Here is a 25,828-nt window from a genome sequence, read left to right as displayed (position 1 = left end):
GTTATTACATATGGAATGCTTGTTCTTGAATAAATCTCTTAAGCAGCACTGTAGAGGTCAGAATGGAGTAGGGAGAGAAAAGGCTATATCCATGAAAGGCTACTATGACAATCTAGGTAAGAAGAGAAGAAGGCCTGAATTAATGGCCTATGAGAGTAGAAAAGAGGAAATCTGTGAGAGATGTTGCAAAGAAAGAAATTCTAAAGTTTAGTAACTGACTGACTCTGTAGGATGTGTGAGAGATGAGTTGAAGATGACATATAAGTTATGAACTTGGGTGGGTGGAGAGTGGTATCTTTGTCAGCGACAGGGAAGTTGAGAAGACGGAAGGGTGGAGGGGAAGAGTGTAGAAATAATGAGGTCTTTTTTGGACATGCTGAGTCTGAGATGTCTAAGGGACAGCCAGTTCAAATTGTCTAAAAGGCAGAACTCAAGAAAAACTGCATGATTATATAGACGTAGGAATCATCTGAATAGAGACAAATGACTCCATGGAGCTGATGAAATCATTAAGTAAATGTATACAGAGAGAACCCCAAGCAGAGTCTTTAGGGACACACCAAGTTAGTGGAAAGGACATGAAGATCCAGCAAGAAAGACTGGTGAGAGACTGTTAGGAGAACTGAGAGAACAGTTACAAAAACCTAGAGAGAAGAGAGTATCCAGGAGAAGAGATAATCAACAGTGTCAAAATCTGCAGAGAAGTTAAAAAAAAATGAAGAACAAGAAGTCATTATATTTGACAAATTAAGAAACCACTGTTACCTGGAGAGCACAGTTTCAGTTTAGTGATGAGGTTGGAAGCCAGAATGCAGAGAGGAAATGGAGACAACTGTAGAGGGTTTTTTGGTGAGCATGGTAGAATCTAGCAAGGTTTTTGTTTTTTTGGTTTTTTTTCCTTTAAGGATGGAGGAGATGTGACATGTTTATAAGCCAGAGGGAGTCAGTTGAGGAAGATACTGAAGACTAGAGAAAATGGAGATAAACCATTAGTTGTTTTTCTTTTCTCAGACTTTGTCCTTAGATTCTTTAACAAAGATATTTTGTAGTCTCCTAGAGAAGATATGAGGAACTGGTTACTATATATAGATGGGCCACTTAATCATCAAAGACTAGGAGTGAAGGGGATATTAGAGAATAATGTCAGATGTGAAATGGAGAGGAGAAAAGAAGTCAAGTGGAGTTCATAGCAAAAAGTCTCAATTTTCTTCCAGTGAAAAATTAGGTCCTCAGCAAAATATTTCCCTCAAAATATTCTTTATCTTTTCCTTTCTCTTAATTTTCTCAACCAGTATACTAATGTAGATCCTCATCAGCTCATACTTGGATTATTGTAATAGCATTCCAACAAATCTTCCTTCCTATTTGCAATTAATCCTGTATAATTCTGTCAACTAATTTTCCTTAAATAGATTTTTATTATGTCACTCTCAATAATACATGTATAACTCAGATTGAATTGCTTTTCAGCTCCAGGAAGGGAGAGAGAAGAAGGGAAGGAGACAATATGGATCATATGACTTTGGAAAACTTATGTGGAAAAAAAAAGGACATGAAAATCCAGCCCTTTATTAAAAGGACTCTGTGATAAGACAGACCAACTTTAATTGTACTAGGTTCAAACTGTTCCAGAACACCTATCTGGGTGAGAAAGGAGAAGGACAACAGAAGAGAGAAAAGAGGTTTTGTTTTTTAAAATGGGGCTTGGACAAATATTTTATTCCACTACATTTAGTGGTAGCACACATCCCAGCAAATAAGGGAAAAAGTCACTTAAGAGAGTTCAAATTTTTCACTAAGTTTAAAAAAAGGCAAGATTTTTGCTAAGCTTTGCAGGTCCTTTCCAGGGCAATAATTGAAATGAAAGGTACACATATAATCACAACATGCTTTCAAGCATATATCATATATGTTGCTAACTAATCAGTGATTTAAAAAAAATCTATTTCCTAGTCCTTGTGACTAATTATACTCCCCTATTTGGCTTGTGAAACCAGTTCCATTTTTTTTTTATAGTCATATAATTGGTAAATGTGCATATGAAGGACATAAAATGTCCAGGTCATGGTGAATACATGTCTCACTTGAATAATGTAATTTGAAAAGGATTATCTTAAATATACATTAAAAATATAACATTGATTTTACACAGAAAAGATTTCAGGGATATGCTCTACTTGTTTCTCCCAGTGTGAATAAGTAATTTCCTCCTAGAGAGTTCTTTATTAAACCATATCAAAAACAGTACTAGTGACAAACACCATTTTTTTCTCTCTTCAATCACATAAAACACCTGATTTGCATATCTTGTGGAAATTATTATTTTGTTCTATGAGAATAGGTTAATTATTATCTAGTTTGGAAGGAGAAAAGATTTTCTGGGGAAAACTCTCCCATGCTATTAAATGCAATTTTAATATCTGTTGTACTTTAACACATAATTTAAGTTTCCTGTTCTGAAAATTGTTATAACAATACCCAAATGACTAACTCAGGAAGTTGGGTGAATTGCAGATCTCTCAGTAAACAATGAAAGAAAAAGAGACACAATAAATAATTAACTAAAATATACAGCAATTAATTTCCATTAAAACTCCTCCCAAATTATATAATCATCTTAAATAATTTTAAGTCTTCAGCAAATTAAACTACTCACATAGAAAACTTATTGTATGAAATAAAAATAATGGTAAAACTATACAAATTATATTTTTGGAACTCAGAAAAATTAATTTTTTAAATTTTTCTAAACACGATTTTCTTAATTATTTTAAAAGCTCACCATATCTAATCCTAAAACCATGATGAAAAAGAAGAGTATCCAGTATGTTATGTTATGTTATGTTATGTTATGTTATGTTATGTTATGTTATGTTATGTTATGTTATGTTGTATTATATTGTATTGTATTATGAATGTGTACAAGGCTATGATAATGGGAAATATTTTATTTTAACATTTTTATGTAATGTTCCAATAATCATATTACATAAACCAATTATAGACCAATATCTCCCATCATATAATAAGATAAAGTCAGAATCTAGAAATAAAGAGTGATATATAAACAAATGAAGGAAACATGGCAAAGTTTACCGGTCAGATTACTATCTTATATTACGACGATATTAAAACTACTAGAAGTCACTGGGCACTCAGGGAGCAAAAAGTATTAGAACACATGGAATCATGCCTGCAAAGTGATACAAATTAAATTTAAAGAATGTAAATCTAAAAGTACTACAGAAATATTATCATTATTATAAAAAGTTATATGTTAATGACTGACTAGATGCTGAGACATTATAAAAAAGGTAATTAGGGTCATTTATTGAAATATTTTGAAAAAGTTTTCTGAGTTCAGGGAATTTAAAAATGAGAAAGCTACTTGATCAGTTTTTCCTCCTTTATTTCACTACAAATCCTCTCCAGATGGGAGTAGGTGATAATAACTCAGCATTTCCACTTGGGAAGGGAAAAGGAAACTTATACACAAGACAAGATACCTAGGAAAGATTTATTAAAAGAGATTTTTTTTTACAGCTCAACTGGAGACAGAAGTAGGATGCTATAGACTTCCAAACTTCCAAATCTGTATTTAGATTGAAGTGATGGTGGGATAGGACCCTAGTACTATATACTAGTAGTGCCACAAAAATGGCTTCCCAGCTTTCCTTTTTATATAGGGAAAATCTTATCTCGAATGTGATTTAGAGATAATCTCTCCTTTTGAAGACTTGAGAATTTAGGGCTGCCAGGACACATTGTAGGGTCCAAAGTTTGTTTGTTACCTCTTCTTACAGATGTATGCTTTGGGATTTTTGAGCTCAATAACTGTTTGAGGAATTAAGAGTATGGGTCTTAAATGTTCCCTGACTTGGTCAAAGGTTAGCAGACAAATGTGATGTTATGGGTTACAGGGCTATCTGGACCAAAATGGAATTAACTTTTAAGTTATTATTGAAGAAAATGGCAACTTTCTCAAATAAACTTTCTCAGCATAAATAAAATCAATGGGCAATTAATACTGATACTGTACATGCCAAATTTCAAGTTTTGCCTCTCAAAATATTTGGCAAGTGTGAAGTCTTTTTAAAATTTTTTAACCCTTACTTTCTGTCCCAGTTATGCCTTTAAGACAGAAAGAAAAGCAACGGGCTAGGAAAATGGGATTAAGTGGCCTGTCCAGGATCGCTCATCACACAGCTAGAAAGTATCTGAGGCCAAATTTGAATCCAGGTCCTCCTGACTCCAGGCCTAGCTCTCTATCCCTCTATCTCCTCCTCAAGTGAGGTCTTATATGTTGCTGGGTTTCTCCCGGCCCTAAAATGCTAACTCAGATTTTACAGAGAACAGGGAATAATTTTTCAGTAGATATACACAGAGATCCTAACAAAGGTTATAAAGGCCTTCCTTACTAATATAGGCAGGTATAAATGTGTCTCTATAGTATGTATTCCAGAGCAAGCAATACCAAATCACTTACATTCCTCAAATTCCTCAAAATGAACAGCAATTGCAGTTACAAAACTCTAAGAAGCAAAACCATATTCTTATATACATAATAAAAAAGAATAAAGATTTACAGAAACTAGACATTATAGAAAACATGGAATCTTAAAAAAAATAGCTACTAACTAAAGCCACTAACTAAAACACTCCCTAGGGACTAATGGGTCAAAGGGGACAGGCTGAGAAAGTACCTGGGTAGCTTTGAAAGTGATATTTAATATAATACAGACTTCTATAAGAATCAACAATGCTTCCTTAACAAGATTCGCAAAGGGTTAGGCAAATGCTTACAAAACTGTTAACATTACTGGTAGCATCAAAAAGGGAAACAGGGAGGCATGTGGGAGAGGAAAAAAATATTGAGAAAGTTCTATATTGAATCAGGCACCTGGGAATATTGTGGTAGAGACTAGATGAGACAATCTTAGTTAAAAGGAAAGAGTGGGAGGAAGGGGGGGGTGCTTCCTATATTCAGGCAGGGAAGGGGAAAATGGCTGGAGAAAGCCAACCATTAGGCCTATAGTTGAACACTCCAGACAAGTTAAGTGTTTTAAATCTTGGGAGTGAACTCAGAAGTACTTTGTGCAATTAAAAGGCCTGCATCGTGAATAGGCACAACAAAGCAAAGATTAAGAGTGAAAAATTTTGATCTCTCTGTCTGGTGACTGATTAACAAGAATGGGCTGTCAAACTGAGCAAACTAGTATTAACTGCTAACATGAGCAGATAAGAAGAGAAAAAAAAAGGAAACACCAAATAAAAAGATAAAAAGACTTAAGAGCAATGTATAAGGCACATTTAAGAAATAGAAGCCGACTTTCTGGTTCAGAGTAGACGCAAGGCTCTTCCTCTCCTCTATACCACTGCTGGGTTTGTACCTCAAAGAGATAATAAGGGAAAAGACTTGCACAAAAATATTTATAGCCTCACTCTTTGTGGTAGCAAAAAATTGGAAAATGAGGGGATGCCCTCCTCTGATTTGGGAATGGCTGAACAAATTGTGGTATATGTTGGTGATGGAATACTATAGCGTTCAAAGGAATAAGGAATGGAGGAATTTCATGTGAACTGGAACGACCTCTAGGAATTGATGCAGAGTGAAAGGAGCAGAACCAGGAGAACATTGTACAGAGACTAATACACTGTGGTACAATCTAATGTAGTGGACTTTTCTACTAGCAGCAATGCAATGATCCAGGACAATTCTGAGGGTCTTATGAGAAAAAACACTATCCACATTCAGAGGAAGAACTGTGGGAGCAGAATGTAGAATAAAAACAACTGCTTGATTACATGGTTCAATGGGGATAAGATTGGGGATGTAGACTCTAAGGGATCAATCTAGTGCCAATATCAATAATATGGAAATAGGTCTTGATCAATGACACATTTAAACCCAGTGGAATTGCAAGTCAGCTGCTATAGTAGGGGGTAAGGGAGGGGAGGGAAAAAACATGAATCATGTTATCATGGAAAAATATTCTAAATTAATTAATTAAAATTTTCCAAATTTAAAAAAAATAAAAGAAGTAGGAGTCATGGAACCTAAGACAACTATACATACCAATCCCTTGGCTAGCTTGTACTATAAACAGAAGCAATCATCAGCTTTATAAGAGTTAAAAGAAAGCTATCTTTCAGTTTGACGAATACTCTTTTTTAGCTTCAACTTAAATTTAAAAAGAATTCTTGGGAGTGATCAATGAAGGAAGCCAGTGAGAAAAAGGTTCTCGTGGTGAAAAGGAGAATCAAAACCTGAGTCAAAAGTTGGTGGCCAGAAGAAAATAATAAAAAAGAATAGAAAATGGGGAAAAAATTCTGAACTGTTGGACTTACATACCTGATAATGGCCCCAGGAGGCAAAGGTATATTTTGGTATTTAGTAATTGCCTTTGAGGAAATTAGTATCTGACTAAGGCCAGAGTTAGATTAAGAGGAAGGTAGAGAATGAAGTAAGCCAATAAAGCAGTCAATACTATTGTGTAGGAGATTGAACAAAACTCTAAAGAACTTTAAACCCTATGATTCTGTGAACTGTACAACTAATATAATTTAGAAAATATTTCTAGAAGCTTCAGATGATTACTGAGAACAGATTCCATGTATATCATATAAATTTTCTAGGGAAAAAATCTAATCTAGAAGATTTATTCTCATCTTTTAGTCACAGGTCAAATAATTTTAAATTATTTTATATACCACCTAACCAACTTTTTTTCTCCCACAGATGAGGAAACTATTACTTGACCAATGTAACATTGGTAGTGACAGAATTATAATAGAAGTGTTCCAACTCCCAGATAGTACTCTTTCACATATGAATGCAAGAAAAGGAATTTTTATGATCCAAAACAAGAAAGGAACATGGAGGTATCAGGGATATATGTACCCTCCCACAGACCACTACAGACTAGACTTCTTGCTCTTCAAAGACTCAAAGCAAATTCAAGGATTTGTACACATAGTTTTCAAGTTGTGTATTAAATGTAAAACAGGGAGTAATGGTACCATATATCCTACAAATCCCATAGCCTTAATGTTTTCTTCTCTTCTATTTTGGCTTCCTTTTTATATAATATTTCATTTGTATTAACTTTTACACCTTAATAATCAATAACCTTATGTATAACCCAGTGGAATCGCTTGTCGGCTCCGGGATGGGGGAGGGAAAAAAGGTGGGGGGAAAAACATGAATCATATAACCATGGAAAAATATTCTAAACTAAAAAAGGATCAATCATCTTACTTACATTAATAGTCAATTATCAAAGAAATATTATTTGAAATAGTAGATAGAAAGCTGGCCTCAGAGCCAGGAAGACCCAATTTTGAGTCCTACCTCTGACATACTATACTGTTGGATGACACTGAACATATTACTTAACCTTTCAGATGTGACTCTAGGCAAGTCACTTAACCTTTATTCCTCAGTTTCCTCAACTGTAAAATGGAGACAATAATAGCATCTACCATCCTCCAGGGTTGCTATGAGGGTCAAAGCACTTAGAACTGGTGCTTAATACCTACTTGCTTCCTCCCTCCCTTTCATATTCCCACATTACTATTCTTACATCTTACTAATTTGCTTTGGTTAGTTTTATGATTTTTCCTTGTCACTATATGATTCTTTAAAACATGCAGGTGACATTTTCTGTGGTGCTGCTACTGATCCCTCTTCCCCAAAGAGTGTGTCTAGAGATCATGCCCAGAAAGAAGCTAAGACATTCAGACTTGAATTCCAAGGACCCTTTCAGGTCCAGATCTACTTATATGCTCTCATTAACTGAGATATTTTAATTCATAATTTCATGAAAATACGTGCAATATTTTTAAATGCCACAATAAAATATACAAATCTATAGATTATTTCTTGTAATAAAATCTAAAATGCCAAATTACAAAACAAAAAAATTAAGGTATAGTTATTCACTTTACAAAATAATTCACTATAAGGTTCTTCAAAAAAGAATAAGCTCTCCACAGGCATTTTATAATAATTCTGTCTGGACATAACTTTTCAGAAACATACAGAAAAAACAAAGTATAACTATACTAGAACAGAAAGAGATAAAGATATGTGATCAAACCTTATTGTTGGGATGAGCATGAGATGCCCTGCCTTAGAGTCCCCTTTGAAAATAGTGGAGTCATCCATGGATAAAAGTATATAGTGAAATTCACAGTACAAGAATAGGAAGCCAAAAAAAGATCCAGTTAAACAAACTGATTTTGTAAAAGACCTCATATTCATGCTGATACTGAGGGAAGAAAAGATAACATGAAATATATTATGTGGAACCAATGAAGTTGTAGGAGGCAGAGATTTTTTTTTCATTTTTATTGATATATTTAGTATTTATATCATTCCATGTCCTCTGTAAACTCTTTCCCCTCCAAACAGCTATACTACATAACAAATATTTCTAAAGAAAAATTTAAAAATCCATAAAACTGATCAATACATTGAAAATATATGCAATGTTCAAACCTCTCCCTCTCCAAAGCTGCAAAGAAGCTGTGGGAAAAAGGGTAGGTATCTTCTCATATCTCTTCCTTAGGATCATGTTTGTTGTTTGTAATTTTGCAACAATCAGTTTAGATTGTTGTTTGTAAAGATCAAATGAGCTATGATATGAAAAAAGAAGATATAAAGAACAACATATAAATGAAGCACTCTGAAAATCTTAAATTGTTATGTATATGTGAACTATTGTTCTTAGACTAAGATTCCAAACCACTATCCCCTCATGCACTCTACAGTCCAATCAAATTGATGTACTTATGATTTCCTATCCAGGGAAACTCTGCCTACCATGTCCCTGCCTTTGCGCCATAATGCACTCTTAGAGGGCAGTTTCCTTCAAAGCTCTGCTGAAATGTCTCCTCTTACAAAAGGCCCTTACCCACGTTGTTAGCCAATCAAACCCTACTATTTGTTTTCCATTTACTTACATATGTGATGTTCCTCCAGAAGAAAATAAACTACATTAAGTTAAGGACTATTTCATTTTTGTCTTAGGATTCCCAGTGCTTATCAAATTACCCTGAATATAGCAGGCATTTAATAAATGCTTATTGAATACGGTCATAAAGAAAGAAGATTTTATAGATAAAAGAAGCTATAATAATAGGGGACAATATATTCTACACTTTACATAGGCAAAGAATAAGATATGCATACCTTTGTTACATTAACTCTTCTCTTTTCAAATTTAGATTCAACATAAGGTGCCTAAGAAAAGAAAATGTTCAGTCAATATTTATGGAACTTATCTGAAGTAGTTAAGATCAAACCAATTATTAAGTTTTGGTAAATAACTCTAAAAATATTAGCATATTATTCATGTTGTAGTTGTTTTAGTTGTGTCTGCTTCTTTGTGATCCCATTTGGGGTTTTCTTGGCAAAGTGAAGTGGTTTTGCCATTTATTTCTCTAGCTCTTTTTACAGAGGAGGATACTGAGGCAAACAAAGTTAAATGACTTACTCAGAATCACAAAGCTAGTATCTCAAGCCAGATTCTGACTAAAGAAAATTAGTCTTCCTAACTCCAGACCTAGCACTCTATTCACTGCACCTAGACATAGCTAACCTCAATATTCAGATTATATTACTATTATTATTGGTCAGACTAAAACCGAGGTCAGGAATTTGGAGAGCTCAGAAAAGGACAGTGATCTGACTCTGTCCTAGATCAGAAAACTTTGGGAGCATTAAAAGCTTGCTGGCTTTTGCACCTGATATCCTAAAATAACACAAACATTCAGAAAGTAGCAAAAGATCTGAAAGTCTGAAGTCCAAAACTAAGTTGGAAGAATGAGCAAATAAAAAAAGGATCCCACTACAAAAGCTATTTCGGGGCCTTCAAGATATTAATCTATAAGAAAAAAAATGACTCCAAAACACCTTGTGGCCAAAGTTTGAAATAAAAGTAGTTGTTGAAACACAAAATTCAACTAGAATTTCTGGAAGATATGAAACAAGGGTTAAAATTGTTTTTTAATGTTTATACATGTGAGATGATGGTGCAAGAGGCTAAAATTGTAAAAGAAATTAGTTATGGAACAAGGAATTGGAAAGGAAATTAACATCTTGATCCAAGAGGTACAAGTCTTGTCTAAGTAATAAACTCCCTGAAAATTAGAATAGACCAAACAGAAAAGCCACTGACTACATGAGACAACAAGAAGTAGTAGAGTCAAAAACAAAATCAAAAGACTGGAAAAAAAAAAAAGAAAATGTAAATTATCTTCATAAAAAAAATTGACCTGAGAAATGGATCCAGAAGAAAAAAAGTCAAAAATCGTTGCACTACCAAAAAATCATAAACAATAAACCAAAAAAAAACCTAGTTCAAGAAATCTTAAAGAGGCAGGTAAGTGGCACAATGGATAAATAACGTGATTTGGAGTCAGAAAGATCCGAGTTCAAATCAGTACTCAAGATACTTAGTAGCTGTGTAACTCTGGGTGAGCCACTTAACCTCTAGTTGCTCTCAGTTTCCTCACCCATAAAATGGCACCTTACCTCACAGTACTATTAGGAAGATCACAGTATTTATCAAAGTGCCTGGCATACAGTAGGCACTTAATGTTATTTCCTTCCCCACATTTCTTTTAAGAAAACTGCCCAGATCTCTAAGAACTAGAGGGCAAAGCAGAAATAGAAAGGATTCATTTGGGCACCTCCTGAAAAAAAAATCCTCATATTAAAACCACCAGAAATATTGTAGTAAAATTTCAAAGCTTCCAGGTCAAAGAAAAAATAATGAAAATAACAAGGAAGAAAGAATTCAAACACCAAGGAGCCATATTCATAAATGTCATTTTGAAGGAATAGGAAGCTTGGATTATGCTCTTCTAGACATCAAAAAACACAGGCTTATAGTTTAAAAAAAAAAAAAAAGCAAAATTGAATATAATGTTACAGAGGGTAGAAAATGGATCTTAAATGAAATAGAGGGCTTCCAGAAATTCCTACCAAAAAACTGCAGAAACTTTGAAGTTCATATAACAGTTGAGAGAAATACAATGTACAATTTTAAAAAGGCAAACACAAATGAACAATTATAAAGAAACTAAAAGATGAATTGCTTAAATTCAAACATGGGGAAATGATTCATGTCTTTTCTGAATCCTATCATCAACAGGGGTCATAGAGACTACACAGAAAACCAAGGAGTGGTTCTGTTATGTTTTGATGGTCTTAAAAGAATGGAAAGAGGGGAAGAGGGATATATTGTGGGGGAGAGATGGAGGAAAAGGTAAGTTAGGGAAAACTATCTCACATAATGAGGGTGTGTGCAAGTAGGCATTACTATAAACAAAGAAGAAAGGGTGTGCCTGACACTGATAAAATCATGTTTCTAAGGTTGAACTAAGAACTCTAATAGCAAAAACTTCCCTTTCTGGGTCGATAATAAATGTAGTCACATATAGGTACATGAAAAAATGCTCTCACTACTAATTAGGGAAATGCAAAACAAGGTAATTTTTTGAGGTATCCTTAGACTCAGCATTGGATCTAACTATCACTGTTGGGTCTGTTTAACAAGGAGATTAGGTAAAAAGGAAAAGAACCTGTATATTACAGAATATTTATAGCAGCTCTTTTTATGGTGGCAGAAAAATTGGAAATCAAGGGGATGTCCATCAACTGGGGAATGGGTAAACAAACTGTGATATATGATGGTGATGTCACCTAGAGATTTAATATTTGGATAATAACTTGTGAATGTTCATCTCCAGAGAATAAACTGAGAAATGGAAACAGGAAACACAATCTATATTTTGCCAGATGATGTCTTCTATGGTGTGGAATGGGAAAGTAGGAGTTGAACAATCAATCAATCAATGAATCAATAAATGGGGGTTACACACACACACACACACACACACACACACACACACACACACAGGTATAGCAACTAAAAGAGCAGTTGTCAAGGCTATATCTCCACAGAGGCTGCTTTTTAAGATGATGGCTTCTGAAATGTCTCCATCAAAATCTGAGGAGAAATGGTGGTCCCAAGTAGTGATAGTTTTTTAATTTATCCAACACATGCTGTCTCCTATATCTTTCTCAGGATGCCAACAGCTTCAGTGAGTTTAGTTTATCCATGATGTGAATAGAATCTGATTAGCAGTAGGTGGAGAAACCTGGAAAAGAGTGTCAGATAAGTGGTATAGAAGTTCAGAAGTGGGAGAGTGCAGCAGTATGGATTGTATGGAAAAAAAAAAAAAGATTTTGATCAAAAAAGAAGAACCCTTGCTGCTGCTGGTCTGGAGGAAATACCTCACGGGCAAAGTTGTGCCAGGCTCTGAGAGTTGAACAAAGGCGGTGGGAAAGCAGTTAGAGAAGAGTTAGAGTGGGCAGCCTAGTTGCAGCACCAGAGACAGTCAATACCCCCCCCCCCTTCCCAAGGTTTTGGCCTCAGGGCACATTGAACTAAAGCCAGCTGGACTTAATCCCATCAAAGACTTCAGAGGGTAGGGAAGCTCAAGCTCCAACACCCCTCCCCCCACAGACTGTGCGGAGAGATTTGCTGACAAAGCACCACGGGTGAAGGCTGACAGAAAAGCCCAAAACCACCAAAAAAAAAAAAGAGAGAGGAGCAAGAGCTCAGGCAACTGTAGGGAGTAAAGAAGGGGTAAATATGAGCAAACAACAGAAAAGGAAAAAAGAAATTACAATCGACAGCTTCTATACAGGCAATAAACAAAGAGCAAACGGAACAGAGAATGTTGAGGACACCAAGCAAAAAAACAGAAACCAAAGCAAATTGGATACAGGCTTTGGAAGAACTCAAAATACAATTCAAAACGCAATTAAAAGAGGCTGAAGACAACTGGGAAAAGAACTTAAAAAGCAAGATAAGTCATCTGGAAACAGAAAACAGTGTACTGAAAGCCAAAATTAATCAGTTTGAAAAATGAGACAAAGGAGATGAAAGATGAGGTAAAGAAGGTGAAAGATGAGGCAAAGAAAATGAAAGATGAGGCAGAGAAGATGAAAAATGAGCTCCAAAGAAAATCAGACCTGAATGAGAAGGATGACCAAAAAGCCAGGGAAGAAACCAGTCTTTAAAATCCAGAATACAACAACTAGAAGCAAGCGACTTCACAAGGCAGCAAGAAACTATAAAACAAAATCAATAGAATACAAAAATTGAGGAAAATATGAAGCACTTCATTCACAAAACAGAAGACTTAGAAAATCATTCCAGGAGAGACAACTTAAGAATCATTGATCTACCGAAAGACAAAAGAAAAAGCCTGGACATCTTCCTTTGATTTAATAAATAAGACTAGAAGTTGGTACTTTGAAAAAACAAATAAAATAGACAAAGTACTGGTCCATCTAATTAAAAAAAGTAAAGAAGAAAACCAAATTGAAAAGGGAGACCTCACCTCTAATGAAGAGGAAATTAAGGCAATCATTAAAAACTATTATGCCCAATTATAATGTTATAGCCAAATTCAATAACTATCAGACCAAGGAAAAAATATTATAAGCTGCTAAGAAGAAGTCATTCAGATACCATGGAACCACAGTTGGAATAACACAGGATCTGGCTGCATCTATACTGAAGGACCAAAAGACACGGAATATGATATTCTGTAAAGCAAGGGAGCTAGGTCTACAACCAAGAATCAATTACCCAGCAAAACTGACTATATTCTTACAGGGGAAATTATGGACATTTAACAAACTAGAGGAATTCCAAGCATTTGGAAAGAAAAGACCAGACCTGAACAGAAAATTTGATGCCCAAGCACAGAACTCAAGAGAATCATCAAAAGGTAATTAAGAGGGGAAAAAAGAAAAAGAAAACACAAAAACTTTTTTAAGAGACCCAATAAGTGATATGTATCCCTATAAGGAAAGAGGTCATTGGTAACTCTTAAAAAATGTTATCACCTGGGCAGCTAGAAGAATTATACTTAGAGGGAACAGTATAAACTATATAGGATGAAATACCAAGACATAAATATGTATATAGGTATATGTATGCATAAATACATATATATGCGTGTGGGTGTATGTGTGTATATATATATATACACATACACAACTAGAGCTAAAAAAGAGGTTACTACTAAAAGAAATGGGAAAAGAAACAAAAGGGGGTAAGTTTATATGTCACAAAGAAGCTCATGGCGGGAGGAAGAAGAACATCAAAACACTGGAAGGGTTAAGAGGTTGGAGATAGGAAATATTCAACTCTTATGTGCATTGTAATTGAATCAAATATGCTGAGTAATTGATTCTTGGTTATAGACCTAGCTCCCTTGCTTTCCAGAATATCATATGAGGCTCTCTAGCCTCATCTCCTACTGTGGAACTTTATTCTAAGGCTATTCCTCTACACTCCTGAACACTGGGTGGGAAGGCTCTGTTTGGCCATGTCTCTCTACAGCAGCGGTTCTCAACCTCTCAATTTGTAACAATGAGAATACATAATGCATATCAGGTATTTACATTCCGAATCATAACTGTAGCAAAATTACAGTTTTGAAGTACCCATCAAATACTTTGGGGCAGAGAATTGATTTGCACCCTATAGAGATGTAGAAGGGTAACAAACAGACTGGTAGGGAGGGAAGCAGTAGAGGGAGGAAGAGGGTGGGGGGTACAAATTTAAGTAAAATAAGAGTTGGAATTAGGGGGACTGAATAAAAACAAAACATTGGTGTAGAAGGAAATAGTGAAAGAAGAAAAGGCAGGACTAGGAGTGGAAATCAAAATGCTGGGAAATACACAGCTGGTAATCATAACTGAATGTGAATGGAATGAATTCAACCCATAAAACGCAAGCAAACAGCAAAGTGGATTAGAAACCAAAACCCTACCATAGGCTATCTACAAGAAACACATGAGGAAGGTAGACACTCACAGGGTAAAAGTAAGAAGAGTATGGAGCCAAATCTATCGGGCATCAACAGATGAAAAGAAGGTAGGAGTTCCCATCATGTTATCTAACAAAACCAAAGTAAAAATAGATGTAGTCAAAACAGATAGGGAAAGTAATTACATCCTGATAAAAGGCAGTATAGACAATGAGGTAATATCAGTACTCAACATGTATGCACCAAATGGCATAGCATCCAGATTTCCAAAGGAAAAATTAGTGGAGCTCAAGGATGCAATAAATAGAAAAAACTATAGTAGTGGGGGACCTGAACCTTCCTCTATCAGAACTAGATAAATGAAGCCAAAAATAAATAACAAAGATGTAAGAGAAGTAAATGAAATCTTAGAAAAATTAGAGTTAGTAGATATGTGGAGAAAAATAGAGACAAAAAGGAATACACCTTTTCAGCAGCACATGGTACATTTCACAAAGATTGACCATGTACTAGGGCATAAAAACATTGCAAACAAGTGCAAAAGAGCAGAAATAATAAATGCAACCTCAGATCACAAAGCAAAGAAAATAATAATAAGGGTACATGGAGAGGCAAAGCAAATATTAATTGGGCATTAAAAATACAAATTTCCAGAATCTGTTAAAGAACAAATCATAGAAACAATATATTCATTGAATAAAATGACAATGATGAGACATCCTTTAAAAATCTACGGAATTCAGCCATAGCAGTACACAGGGGGAAATGTATACCCTTGAGTTCATATACTAACAAATTAGGGAGGGCAGAGATAAATGAATTGGGTATGCAAATTAAAAAACTAGAAAGTGAACAAATTAAAAATCCTCAGATGAAGACTAAATTAGAGATCCTAAAAATTAAAGGAAAAATTAATAAAATTGAAAATCAAAGAACTATTGATTTAATAAATAAGACTAGAAGTTGGTGCTTTGAAAAAAACAAATAAAATAGACAAAGTACTGGTCAATCTAATTAAAAAAAGGAAAGAAGAAAACCAAATTGACAATATCCAAAATGAAAAGGGAGACCTCACCTCTAATGAGGAGGAAATTAAGACAATCATTAAAAATTATCATGTGCAATTATATGACAATAAACATGGCAATCTATGTGATATGGATGAATATTTACAAAAATAAAAATTTCCTAGACTAACAGAGGAAGAAATAGACTTACCTAAAAAAACACCCATATCAGAAAAAGAAATTGAACAAGCCATCAAAGAACTCCCTAAGAAAAAATCCCCAGGTCCAGATGGATTCACAAATGAATTCTATCAAACATTCAAAGAACAACTAATCCCAATATTATACAAACTATTTGACAGAATAAGCAAAGAAGGAGTTCTATGAAATTCCTTTTATGACACAAATGTGGTATTGATTCCAAAGCCATGCAGGTCAAAAACAGAGAAAGAAAACTAAAGACCAATCTCCTTAATGAATATAGATGCAAAAATCTTTAACAGGATACTAGGAAAAAGATTCCAGCAAATGATCACGAGGGTTATTCACTATGACCAGGTAGGATCCATACCAGGAATGCAAGGATGGTTCAATATTAGGGAAACCATCCACATAATTGACCATGTTAACAAGCAAACTGACAAAAATCACATGATTATCTCAATAGATGCAGAAAAAGCCTTTGACAAAATACAACACTCATTCCTATTGAAAACACCAGAAAGCATAGGAATAGAAAGGCCTTTGCTAAAAATAATAAACAGTATATACCTAAAACCATCAGCAAACATCTGCAATGGGAATAAACTAGAAGCCTTCCCAATAAGATCAGGAGTGAAACAAGGATGCCCATTATCACCTCTATTATTTAACATTGTACTAGAAACACTAGCAGTAGCAATTAGAGAAGAAAAAGAAATTGAAGGTATTAAAATAGGCAATAAGGAGACCAAGCTATCACTCTTTGCAGATGATATGATGGTCTACTTAAAGAACCCCAGAGAATCAACCAAAAAAATAGTTGAAATAATCAACAACTTTAGCAAAGTTGGAGGATACAAAATAAACCCACATGAGTCATCAGCATTTTTATATATCTCCAACACATCTCAGCAGCAAGAATTAGAAACAGAAATTCCATTTAAAATCGCCCTAGACAATACAAAATACTTGGGAATCTATCTGCTGATACAAAATGTAATAGATATTCCTGAGGGTGTATATTGATGTACATATAAATGACTAATGGATCAAGTCTGCCTACCCTCCCGGTTTCCTCCCTCTCTTCAGAAGTCTTTCAGCTTCTTTCCCTTCAAGTCACTCAATGTGAGCTATGAGATTTCAGAGGAAATACTCTTTTCTCTTCTCTTCTCATGTAAGGGTTTATTTGGGGAAGACAGGACAAGGATGGAGGATAAGTTAAGAGGGATGGGATATGCCTATTCTCTACAAGGAGCCTTAGTTTGGAGGATGTGGGGAAAATGGCAATCCTATCACAAATTGTGACACAAAGTCAGTCAGCGAGATATGAGGACAACTGTCTTTCTTCTTCTTCAGCCAATCAGCCAGACCAGTCCCAGAGATACAAATAGGTTCTTCTCCACCTCTGTCAGAAGCCAAAAGCCCAGTCCAGCAAAGTTCAGCCATTGGCTTGGCTCCAACTGTTTTCCTGGTAACATTCCAAAAGGAATGTTCATTTTGACTGACAGATGATGTATGTAAATGTATGCATGCAAATTCTCTTCGACAAAACACAGGAACTATATGAACACAACTATAAAATACTCTCCACACAATTAAAACTAGATCTAAACAATTGGAAAAACATCAATTGCTCATAGGTAGGATGAGCTAAAATAATAAAAATGACCATCCTACCCAAATTAATTTTGCTTATTTAGTGCCATACCCATTGAACTACCAAAAAACGTTTTTACTGAATTAGAAAAAAACCATAACAAAGTTCATTTGGAAGAACAAAAGATCAAGGATATCCAGGTAAATGATGGGGAAAAAATGCAAAGGAAGGAGGACTTGCAGTCCCAGATCTCAAACTATACTATAAAGCAGTGGTCCTCAAAACAATTTGGTACTGGCTAAGAAACAGAAGAAGGATCAGTGGAATAGACTTGGGGTAAATGATCTCAGCAAGACAGTCTGCGATAAGCCCAAAGATCCCAGCTTTTGGGACCAAAATCCACTATTTGATAAAAACTGCTGGAAAAATTGGAACACGGTATGGGAGAGATTAGGTTCAGATCAACATCTCACACCCTACACCAAGATAAACTCAGAATGGGTGAATGACTTGAATATAATGAAGGAAACTATAAGCAAATTAGTTGAACATAGAAGAGTATACTTGTCAGATCTTTGAGAAAGGAAAGTCTTTAAAAGCAAGCAAGAGCTAGAAAAAAATCACAAAATGTAAAATCAATAATTTTGATTACATCACATTAAAAAGGTTTTGTACAAACAAAACTAATGCAACCAAAATTAGAAGGGAAGCAACAAATTGGGAAACAATCTTCATAACAAAAACCTCTGACAAAAGTCTAACTACTCAAATTTATTAAGAGCTAAATCAATTGTACAAAAAATCAAGCCATTCTCCAATTGATAAATGCACAAGGGACATGAATAGGCAATTTTCCGTTAAAGAAATCAAAACTATTAATAAGCACATGAAAAAGTGTTCTAAATCTCTTATAATCAGAAAAATGCAAAACAAAACAATTCTGAGGTATCACCTCACACCTAGTAGATTGGCTAACATGACAGCAATAGGAAGTAAAGAATGCTGGAGGGTATGTGGCAAAGTCAGGACATTAATGCATTGCTGGTGGAGTTGTGAATTGATCCAGCCATTCTGGAGGGCAATTTGGAACTATGCCCAAAGGGCACTAAAAGACTTTCTGCCCTTTGATCTAGCCATAGCACTACTGGGTTTGTAACCCAAAGAGATAATAAAGAAAAATACATGTACACGAATATTCATAGCTGCGCTCTTTGTGTTGGCAAAAAATTGGAAAATAAGGGGATGCCCTTCAACTGCAGAATGGCTGAACAAATTATGGTATCTATTGGTGATGGAATACTATTGTGCTCAAAGGAATAATAAAGTGGAGGAATTCCATGTCAACTGGAATGCCACAGTGTATCCATCTATGTGTATAATGTTCTCCTGGTTCTGCTCCTGAAAGTTATAATTTTTAAAAGAGTACGGCTAGACTCAAAAAATTAAAAAAGGAAAATTGTCCAAATATCCTAGAACTAGAGGGCAAAGTAGAAACAACAACAAAAAAATCACATCCTATAATATATACCAAAATGAAAACTCCCAGGAATATTATAGCTAAGTTCTAGAGCTCTCAAAGCTCTCATTAAAACCAAGAATAACTTATCCAGAAAAACTGGGTATAATCCTATGGGAGGAAGAGAGATAGAATAAACATTTAATGAGATAGAGGCTTTTGAAGCATTCCTGATGAAAAGACCAAAGTGTGAATAGAAAATCTAACATTCTACACAAGATTCACAAAGGTAAACATGAATGAGGAATAAGACTAAACTGTTTTTATATTTCTATTTTGGAAGATGATTCAAAGAATTCCTAAGAATCATATCATTGTTAGAAGAGGTAGAAGGTATATACTAGGACAGAGGACATGCGAGTCTTTTATGTTGGGATAAAGAATGGATGGTAAGAAAGAGGTATGTACTGGAAAAAGGAAGAAAGGAAAAATGGTGAAAATTTAGCTCACATAAAAAGAGGAACATGAAGAGGAGTTTTTATAATGGAATGGAAAATGAATGGGAGAGCAGGCACATTTGAAACTCACTTTCATCTGAACTGGTTCAAAGTAGGAACTATGTGTGTGTATATAGAAACATATATGTATATAGAAACATATATATATATATACACATACACACACAAAGAATTGGGGAAAGAACTTTATCTGAGCTCAGAGGGAAGTAGGAAGAGAAAGGTCTAAGGAAAGGTCTAAGACAGCATTAGCAAAGGTTTTCAAGTTCCTACGTCCCACAGAGTAGAGGGAGAAAGTGCAACTGGACAGAAGGGCAGAGCATGCAAAAAATTGTCCTCAGGAGTTGGGAAGAGGAGGAACTGTGCAGCTTTCCCAAGCTGGCTCAGCAATGCCAATACTTCACCTATGCTCATCTAAAAAAAAAAGGAGGAGGATATAAGAGAAAAGGTAGATTAAGGGAAGTGATAATCAAAAATTAAAGAGGTTTTTAAGAAGAGAATAGGATGTAAAAAAATACACAATTAGCAATTCACAACTATGAATGTGAATCAGATGAACTTACCCATTAAAATGGAAGAGAACAATTGAATTGATTAGAAAATAGATTTCAATAGTAGGTTGTTTATAAAAAACATACTTGAAACAGAAAGACACACACAGTTATAAGTGGCTAGAGCAGGATCTATTATGCTTCAGCTAAAGCAAAAAACGGTGACATAATCCTTTGTGTGGCCCCTTGTTCTGAGAGTAACTGAATGAGAACGAGGTGCCATGCAAAGGATTATGTGGCTGCACAATGAAAGATGTCAGCATGGTGAGCAGCGATCTAGGGTACGGAATTCAGCACTGTGTATACTGCTGCCCGGTAGAGTGGTGGCAGTGATGGGCCTGTGCAAGGTGTCACAGGCCCAGCACTGCCTCCAGTACTGTATACAGGCATCGGAGAGTGGTGACCTAGCCTGTGACGTCATCAGTGGGCCCACCACTGCCACTGGGTGTTTTATAAGACACCCCCCATTTTTGGGGGGGTCAAATTAATATAAGACAGTGTCTTATTTTGGGGGAAACATGGTATTATAGGGGCCATTATGTTGTGCATCTGGGGGAGTATAGTTTCCACTGTACTGTGTGGGGGAAGTGAGGCATGTGTTTTTCGTATTACGGTCTATAATTACAGATCCATGAATGCGGACTGCAAGAGGATACACACTAGTGTCATGCCTTTTTTTTTCCTGCCATGGAATCTGATCGCATGGGTAAAACCCATGCGATCAGATTCTTGTGTGAGTTCACAGATCGCAGTGCAGTTTGCACAGGGTAGTGTGAAGTGGAAAGGTGGTGGAGGAACCAGCTCTGTAATCATGCTGGTTCCCACACTGTGTGAGCCTGAGGTAAAAGTGGGTTCCACTACTATGGCCACTGGTGAGGCTGAAATGATGTAGACTGGGAAGGTTGCTTTGATGAACACATATCAGACAGCATTGATGGGCAGTGTAGTCTGTATGCCTCTGTGTGGGCAAAATTATTGTCGGTATATTGCTTTTGTAGGGAGATATATATATATATATATATATATAGGCATTTTACTAATAGCAATTTGGAATCCCTAGGAAACGATGTCAAGAAAGAGAAAAATTGACTCAGAGTGTAGGATATTCAAAGAACAGTGGACTTATGATTACTTTTTCATTCAATACAAGGAAAGAGCTATGTGTTTGATATACCAGAATAATGGTGTCTGTGTTCAAAGAATGCAATTTGTGTCTACACTATCAAACTCAACATAAAGATAAATATGATTGTTTGGTTGGAGATGTGAGAAAAGATAAAATATTACAACTGAAAAATACATTGACAACTCAGCAAAATACTTTTGTGAAGCAGAAAAAGCTAAATATTTCATCACTGTAAGCAAGTTTTCAAGGTGCCAAGCTAATAGCATGCACTGGCAGACCATTCATGGAGGGAGAATTTGTTAAGAGTGCCTTCTTTCTGTTGCCAAAGAGATGTGTCCAGAAAAAGCAGACTTATTTAGTATAGTTAGTCTTTCAGGATCTACAATTACATGAAAGATTGAAGAAATGGGAGACAATTTGCATCAGCATTTTCAAAACTCCGCAAGAAAACTTTCCTATTTTTCCTTGGTAATCGATGAGAACAATGATGTTTGTGATTCTGCACAACTTCTAATTTTTATTCGTGGGATGAATGACAATTTCGAAGTCACAGAAGAGCTTGCTGCACTGCAAAGCATCAAAGGAACAACTAGAGGAGAGGATACCTATGAAAAGCTTTCCCAAACTGTGAAGGATTTGGAGCTGGACTGGGCTAAACTAGCCAGTGTACAACTGATGGTGCTCCTAACATGGTGGGGTCTAAGAAAGGAGTAATTGCTCGCATTAACAAAGAGATGGACAAATGTAACCATTCTCATCCAATAGCCATACACTGCCTCATCTGCTAATAAGTGCTGCTATGTAGTAAATCACTGAAGTGGGACTCATGAAAATTGCAGAATCTTATGTTAATTTCATTAGAGCTAATACATCAAACCACAGACAATTTCAGGAATTTCTGTCTGAGCTAAATGTTGCCTTTGAAGATGTTCTGTACCACACAGAAGTCCATTGGCTGAGTTGAGGGAGAGTTTTAAGACATTTCTATAACTTACTTCCACAGATTACAGCTTTTATGCTTTCAAAAAACAAAGAAGCACCAGAGCTTAATGAAGCAGAATGGAAATGGCACCTTGCTTTTCTGACAGATGTAACAGAGCTACTCAACAGTTTCAGTGTGCAACTTCATGGAAAAGGGAAGTTCATATGTGGTATGCAATCACATATGAAAGTGTTTGAAGTAAAATTAGGCCTCCTTATCAAACATGTGAAGGAGGAAAATTTCTGCCATCTCCCCTTAACTCAAAATCTGTTAGCGGAAAAATCCTTGATCGCATTCCCAAAATAGACATGTGTGGACTCACAGGAAAAGTTGCAAAAAGAGTTCCAACTCAGATATAAAGAACTTCATCTCCATGAACAGGACATACAGCTTTTCCGTAATGTTAGATTTAAAATAGTTTTGAGCGTTAAATAGTTGTAGATAAGAGAGTGGGAGCCATAAACTGGGATAATTAAAATGTTTTGGGAGCAAGGGAAATATATAACAATTATGACCGCTGAAATATGTTTTCTACTGTGTCTTGGGTTTATATAAATATAAGATGGTCGCCAGGGAATATATTCCCAATTTATAAATATGCCCAAGCCAAATGGGTTTTATAGAGAAATTTAATTTATAATACACTGATTAATTAATAGAAAAAGAGAGAAAGTAAGAAAGGAATAAGAATGAATAAATCAGTCAGTTGGTTTTATCACTCACCCAAGATCTCTCTAGGTAAGGCTTCTCATGCCAACCTCAGGCTCCACCTTCAAGAGAGCCTCCTTTCAAGAAATGTTCCAGAGAATTCTCCTCCTGACTCCTCCTTCCACAGCCTCCTTCAAGACCTCTCCAGGAGCTCTCCCTCCAGGACCTCTCTCCTCTCAGCCTCCTTCAGAGCAAAACCTCCCAGAGCAAAAAGCTCTCAGAGCAAAACCTCTCAGAGCAAAAAACTCTCCTCCTCCTGTCCTCAGACCCCGCTATCTTTAAGGAAACCATCTAAGTTCCCTCCCCTCAGTTCTCACATCTACCAATCACTGCCGATGTCTCCCCTGTGCCAATGGTGGCTCTAGTTTAACCCAGGACCGCCCAGAGGTCTGTGGCTTTGCACATGTCTGTTGAAGGTCATATTCTCAAATAATTAAATCTTTATCTTGCTGCAGCCCTTCCTAAATCCTGTTACTCTAATTAGGGTAGAGATTGTATTTTCCAAGACCTGGCTCTGTCATTCCAAGTATCTCTATTGTATCAATTCTAAAATCAATCATGACTCAAAGAACTTCCTGTTCTATGCTTAAGCATAGGTCAAAGCCCTTTCCATTGTTTAGCAAAAGGTTTCTGTCCTAAAGGAGTCTTAAGTAGGGAGGAGAAGGATCCTCCCATGCCAAGGAGTTTCACATTCCAATAGAGTTATTACTATCAGTAGGAAATTTTTTCCAAGTATGAAATTTCCCAATGGTGAAATTTCCAACATTCATAAGTCTAAGAAATTTTAAGGTTTACAGTAACCCATGGATACAATTTACCAAATGGAACTGGCTGAACTGCAGAATTGGGACTCTGAAAGATGCATTCAAGTCAAGCAGCTTGCCTAATTTCTATGCATCTCTCCCCTCTGAGACATATCCTAATCTCAGGATCCATGCACTCAAAATGGTAACCATCTTTGGCCAGCACTTACGTCTGTGAACAGACTTTTTCAAGAATGAAACATCTGAAATCTCAAACCAGATCTAGACTAACTGATGCACACTTGCATCACTTGTTACGGCTAACAGTGACAAATATGGAACTGGGGCAGTGACCATCTATCTCATTAACCAAAAGCAGGCCCATAGTTCCCATTGAAATACTGGTCAGTTTGTTGATTTAAATTTACTTGTTCTTTATTTTAAATATTGTATTTGTTACCATTTGGGTTTTTTTTTTTTACTTTAAAATATGTGCAGTGTGCATAGGGATTTGTTCATAGATTTTTGTGATTTTTTTTTATAGTCCGGCCCTCCAACAGTTTAAGGGACAGTGAACTGGCCCCCTGTATAAAAAGTTTGGGGACCCCTGCCCTATGTGCTCCCATTTGGCTGCTGGGAGACATACATACTCCATATATACTAATAATTTTCTCACTTAGTTTACTAATAGGAACATCAATTACACTAATTAGTAACCACTGACTAACTGCTTGAATAGACCTGGAAATTAACACACTACCCATCATTCCAATAATAACCTATCCACACCACACATGTAATACAGAATCTACAATCAAATACTTCTTAACTCAAGCCAAAGTATCCATTCTCTATAATGCATCTATAACCAATCAATGAATCCTATTCCAAATCTCTAATCAATGAGCATCACTCCTAATAACACTAGTCCTAGCTTTAAAATTAGGACTTGCTCCATTCTACTTTTGAGTTTCAGAAGTCACCCAAGGTATTCCACTTTTATCAGGCATGATACTACTCACTTGATAAAAAAAAAAACTGCCCCAATTTCTGTTCTATATCAAATTATCACCATTCCTAAATATACCAGTACTTACTGTAAGCTATACTTACTATAAGCATCCTATCAACCGTTCTAGGTAGTTGAGGTACCAAACACATTTGCAAAAAATCCTAGCCTATTCATCAGTCGCCCACGAAGGATGAATGACCATCATTATCATAATTTATCCTACACTTACTCTATTAAATTTAGTATTTTACTTCACCACCACACTTACTCTATTTTTAACCCTCAACTACTCATTCACAACCAAAGTTAATTATCTTTCTAGCAAACATATGAAACAAAGCTGCACCTATAACAATTATCATGCTACTAACTCAGTTATCCCTAGGAGGACTGCCACCATTAACTTGTTTCATACCAAAATGACACTCCCCAGCTGAGTGACCCTGGGAAAGTCACTTAACCCCCATTGCCTTGCCCTTACCACAATTCTGCCTTGGAGCCAACACACAGTATTGATTTCAAGATGGAAGGCAAGGGTTTAATTCTACAAGAACTTATTACCTATAACAATATCTTCATAGCAACTATCCTAACCCTATCTTCCCTATTAAACCTATTTTTCTACATACAAATTATTTATCCATTAACTTTAACTATATTCTCCTCAATCAATAATTCAAAATTACCCTGAATTCTCTTCCCATTAAAAACTATACTATCTATTCCAACCCTAACCATTATTTCATCCTTACTCCTACCCCTAACCCCTATATTCATTATTTTATCCTAAGACTTATAAGCCTCTACTTTGCATCATTCAAAGGCTAATAAAATGTTTTAATTAAGCTAAATTCTTAAATAATCTAAGACCATGGTAGTATTATTTAAACCACTATTTTGAATTTGCAATTCAATGCATAATTATACTTCAAAGTCCAACTTAAAGGCTTAGGATAAAACAAGACCAAAAAAGCCTTCAAAGTCTTAAGCAGGTGTTAAACCACCTAGTCTTTGCTAAACACATAGTACTTCTCTTGCCTTTTAGGGGAAAAAAGGAAGAGGGAGAGCTCC

At 35.7% G+C, this 25,828-nt stretch overlaps 1 protein-coding gene and 1 long non-coding RNA gene across 4 annotated transcripts in view; one reads left to right on the top strand and one right to left on the bottom strand.

Annotated features, from left to right (window-relative positions):
- The window catches only part of LOC130453667 (uncharacterized), a 32,135-nt gene extending 30,378 nt beyond the window's left edge, over positions 1-1,757 (top strand). Inside the window, exon 3 of the long non-coding RNA XR_008911149.1 lies at positions 1,471-1,757. This is a non-coding gene — a long non-coding RNA (uncharacterized LOC130453667). The remainder of the gene's footprint in view (positions 1-1,470) is intronic.
- Positions 1-25,828, bottom strand: part of NCK1 (NCK adaptor protein 1) — a 68,288-nt gene that overhangs the window by 22,034 nt on the left and 20,426 nt on the right. For 2 of the 3 annotated variants that reach the window (XM_056793661.1, XM_007493918.3), the window contains one exon: positions 9,194-9,244. The exons of the other annotated variant lie outside the window; for it this stretch is intronic. In XM_056793661.1, the coding sequence (XP_056649639.1) occupies positions 9,194-9,244 (51 nt within the window). The remainder of the gene's footprint in view (positions 1-9,193; positions 9,245-25,828) is intronic. 3 annotated transcript variants of the gene reach the window in all.

Source organism: Monodelphis domestica, chromosome 4 (assembly GCF_027887165.1).
Source record: "Monodelphis domestica isolate mMonDom1 chromosome 4, mMonDom1.pri, whole genome shotgun sequence".
Classification (NCBI taxonomy): Eukaryota; Metazoa; Chordata; class Mammalia; order Didelphimorphia; family Didelphidae; genus Monodelphis; species Monodelphis domestica.
Note: the sequence above shows the minus strand (reverse complement) of the source record. Positions and strands in the feature narration are given on the sequence as shown.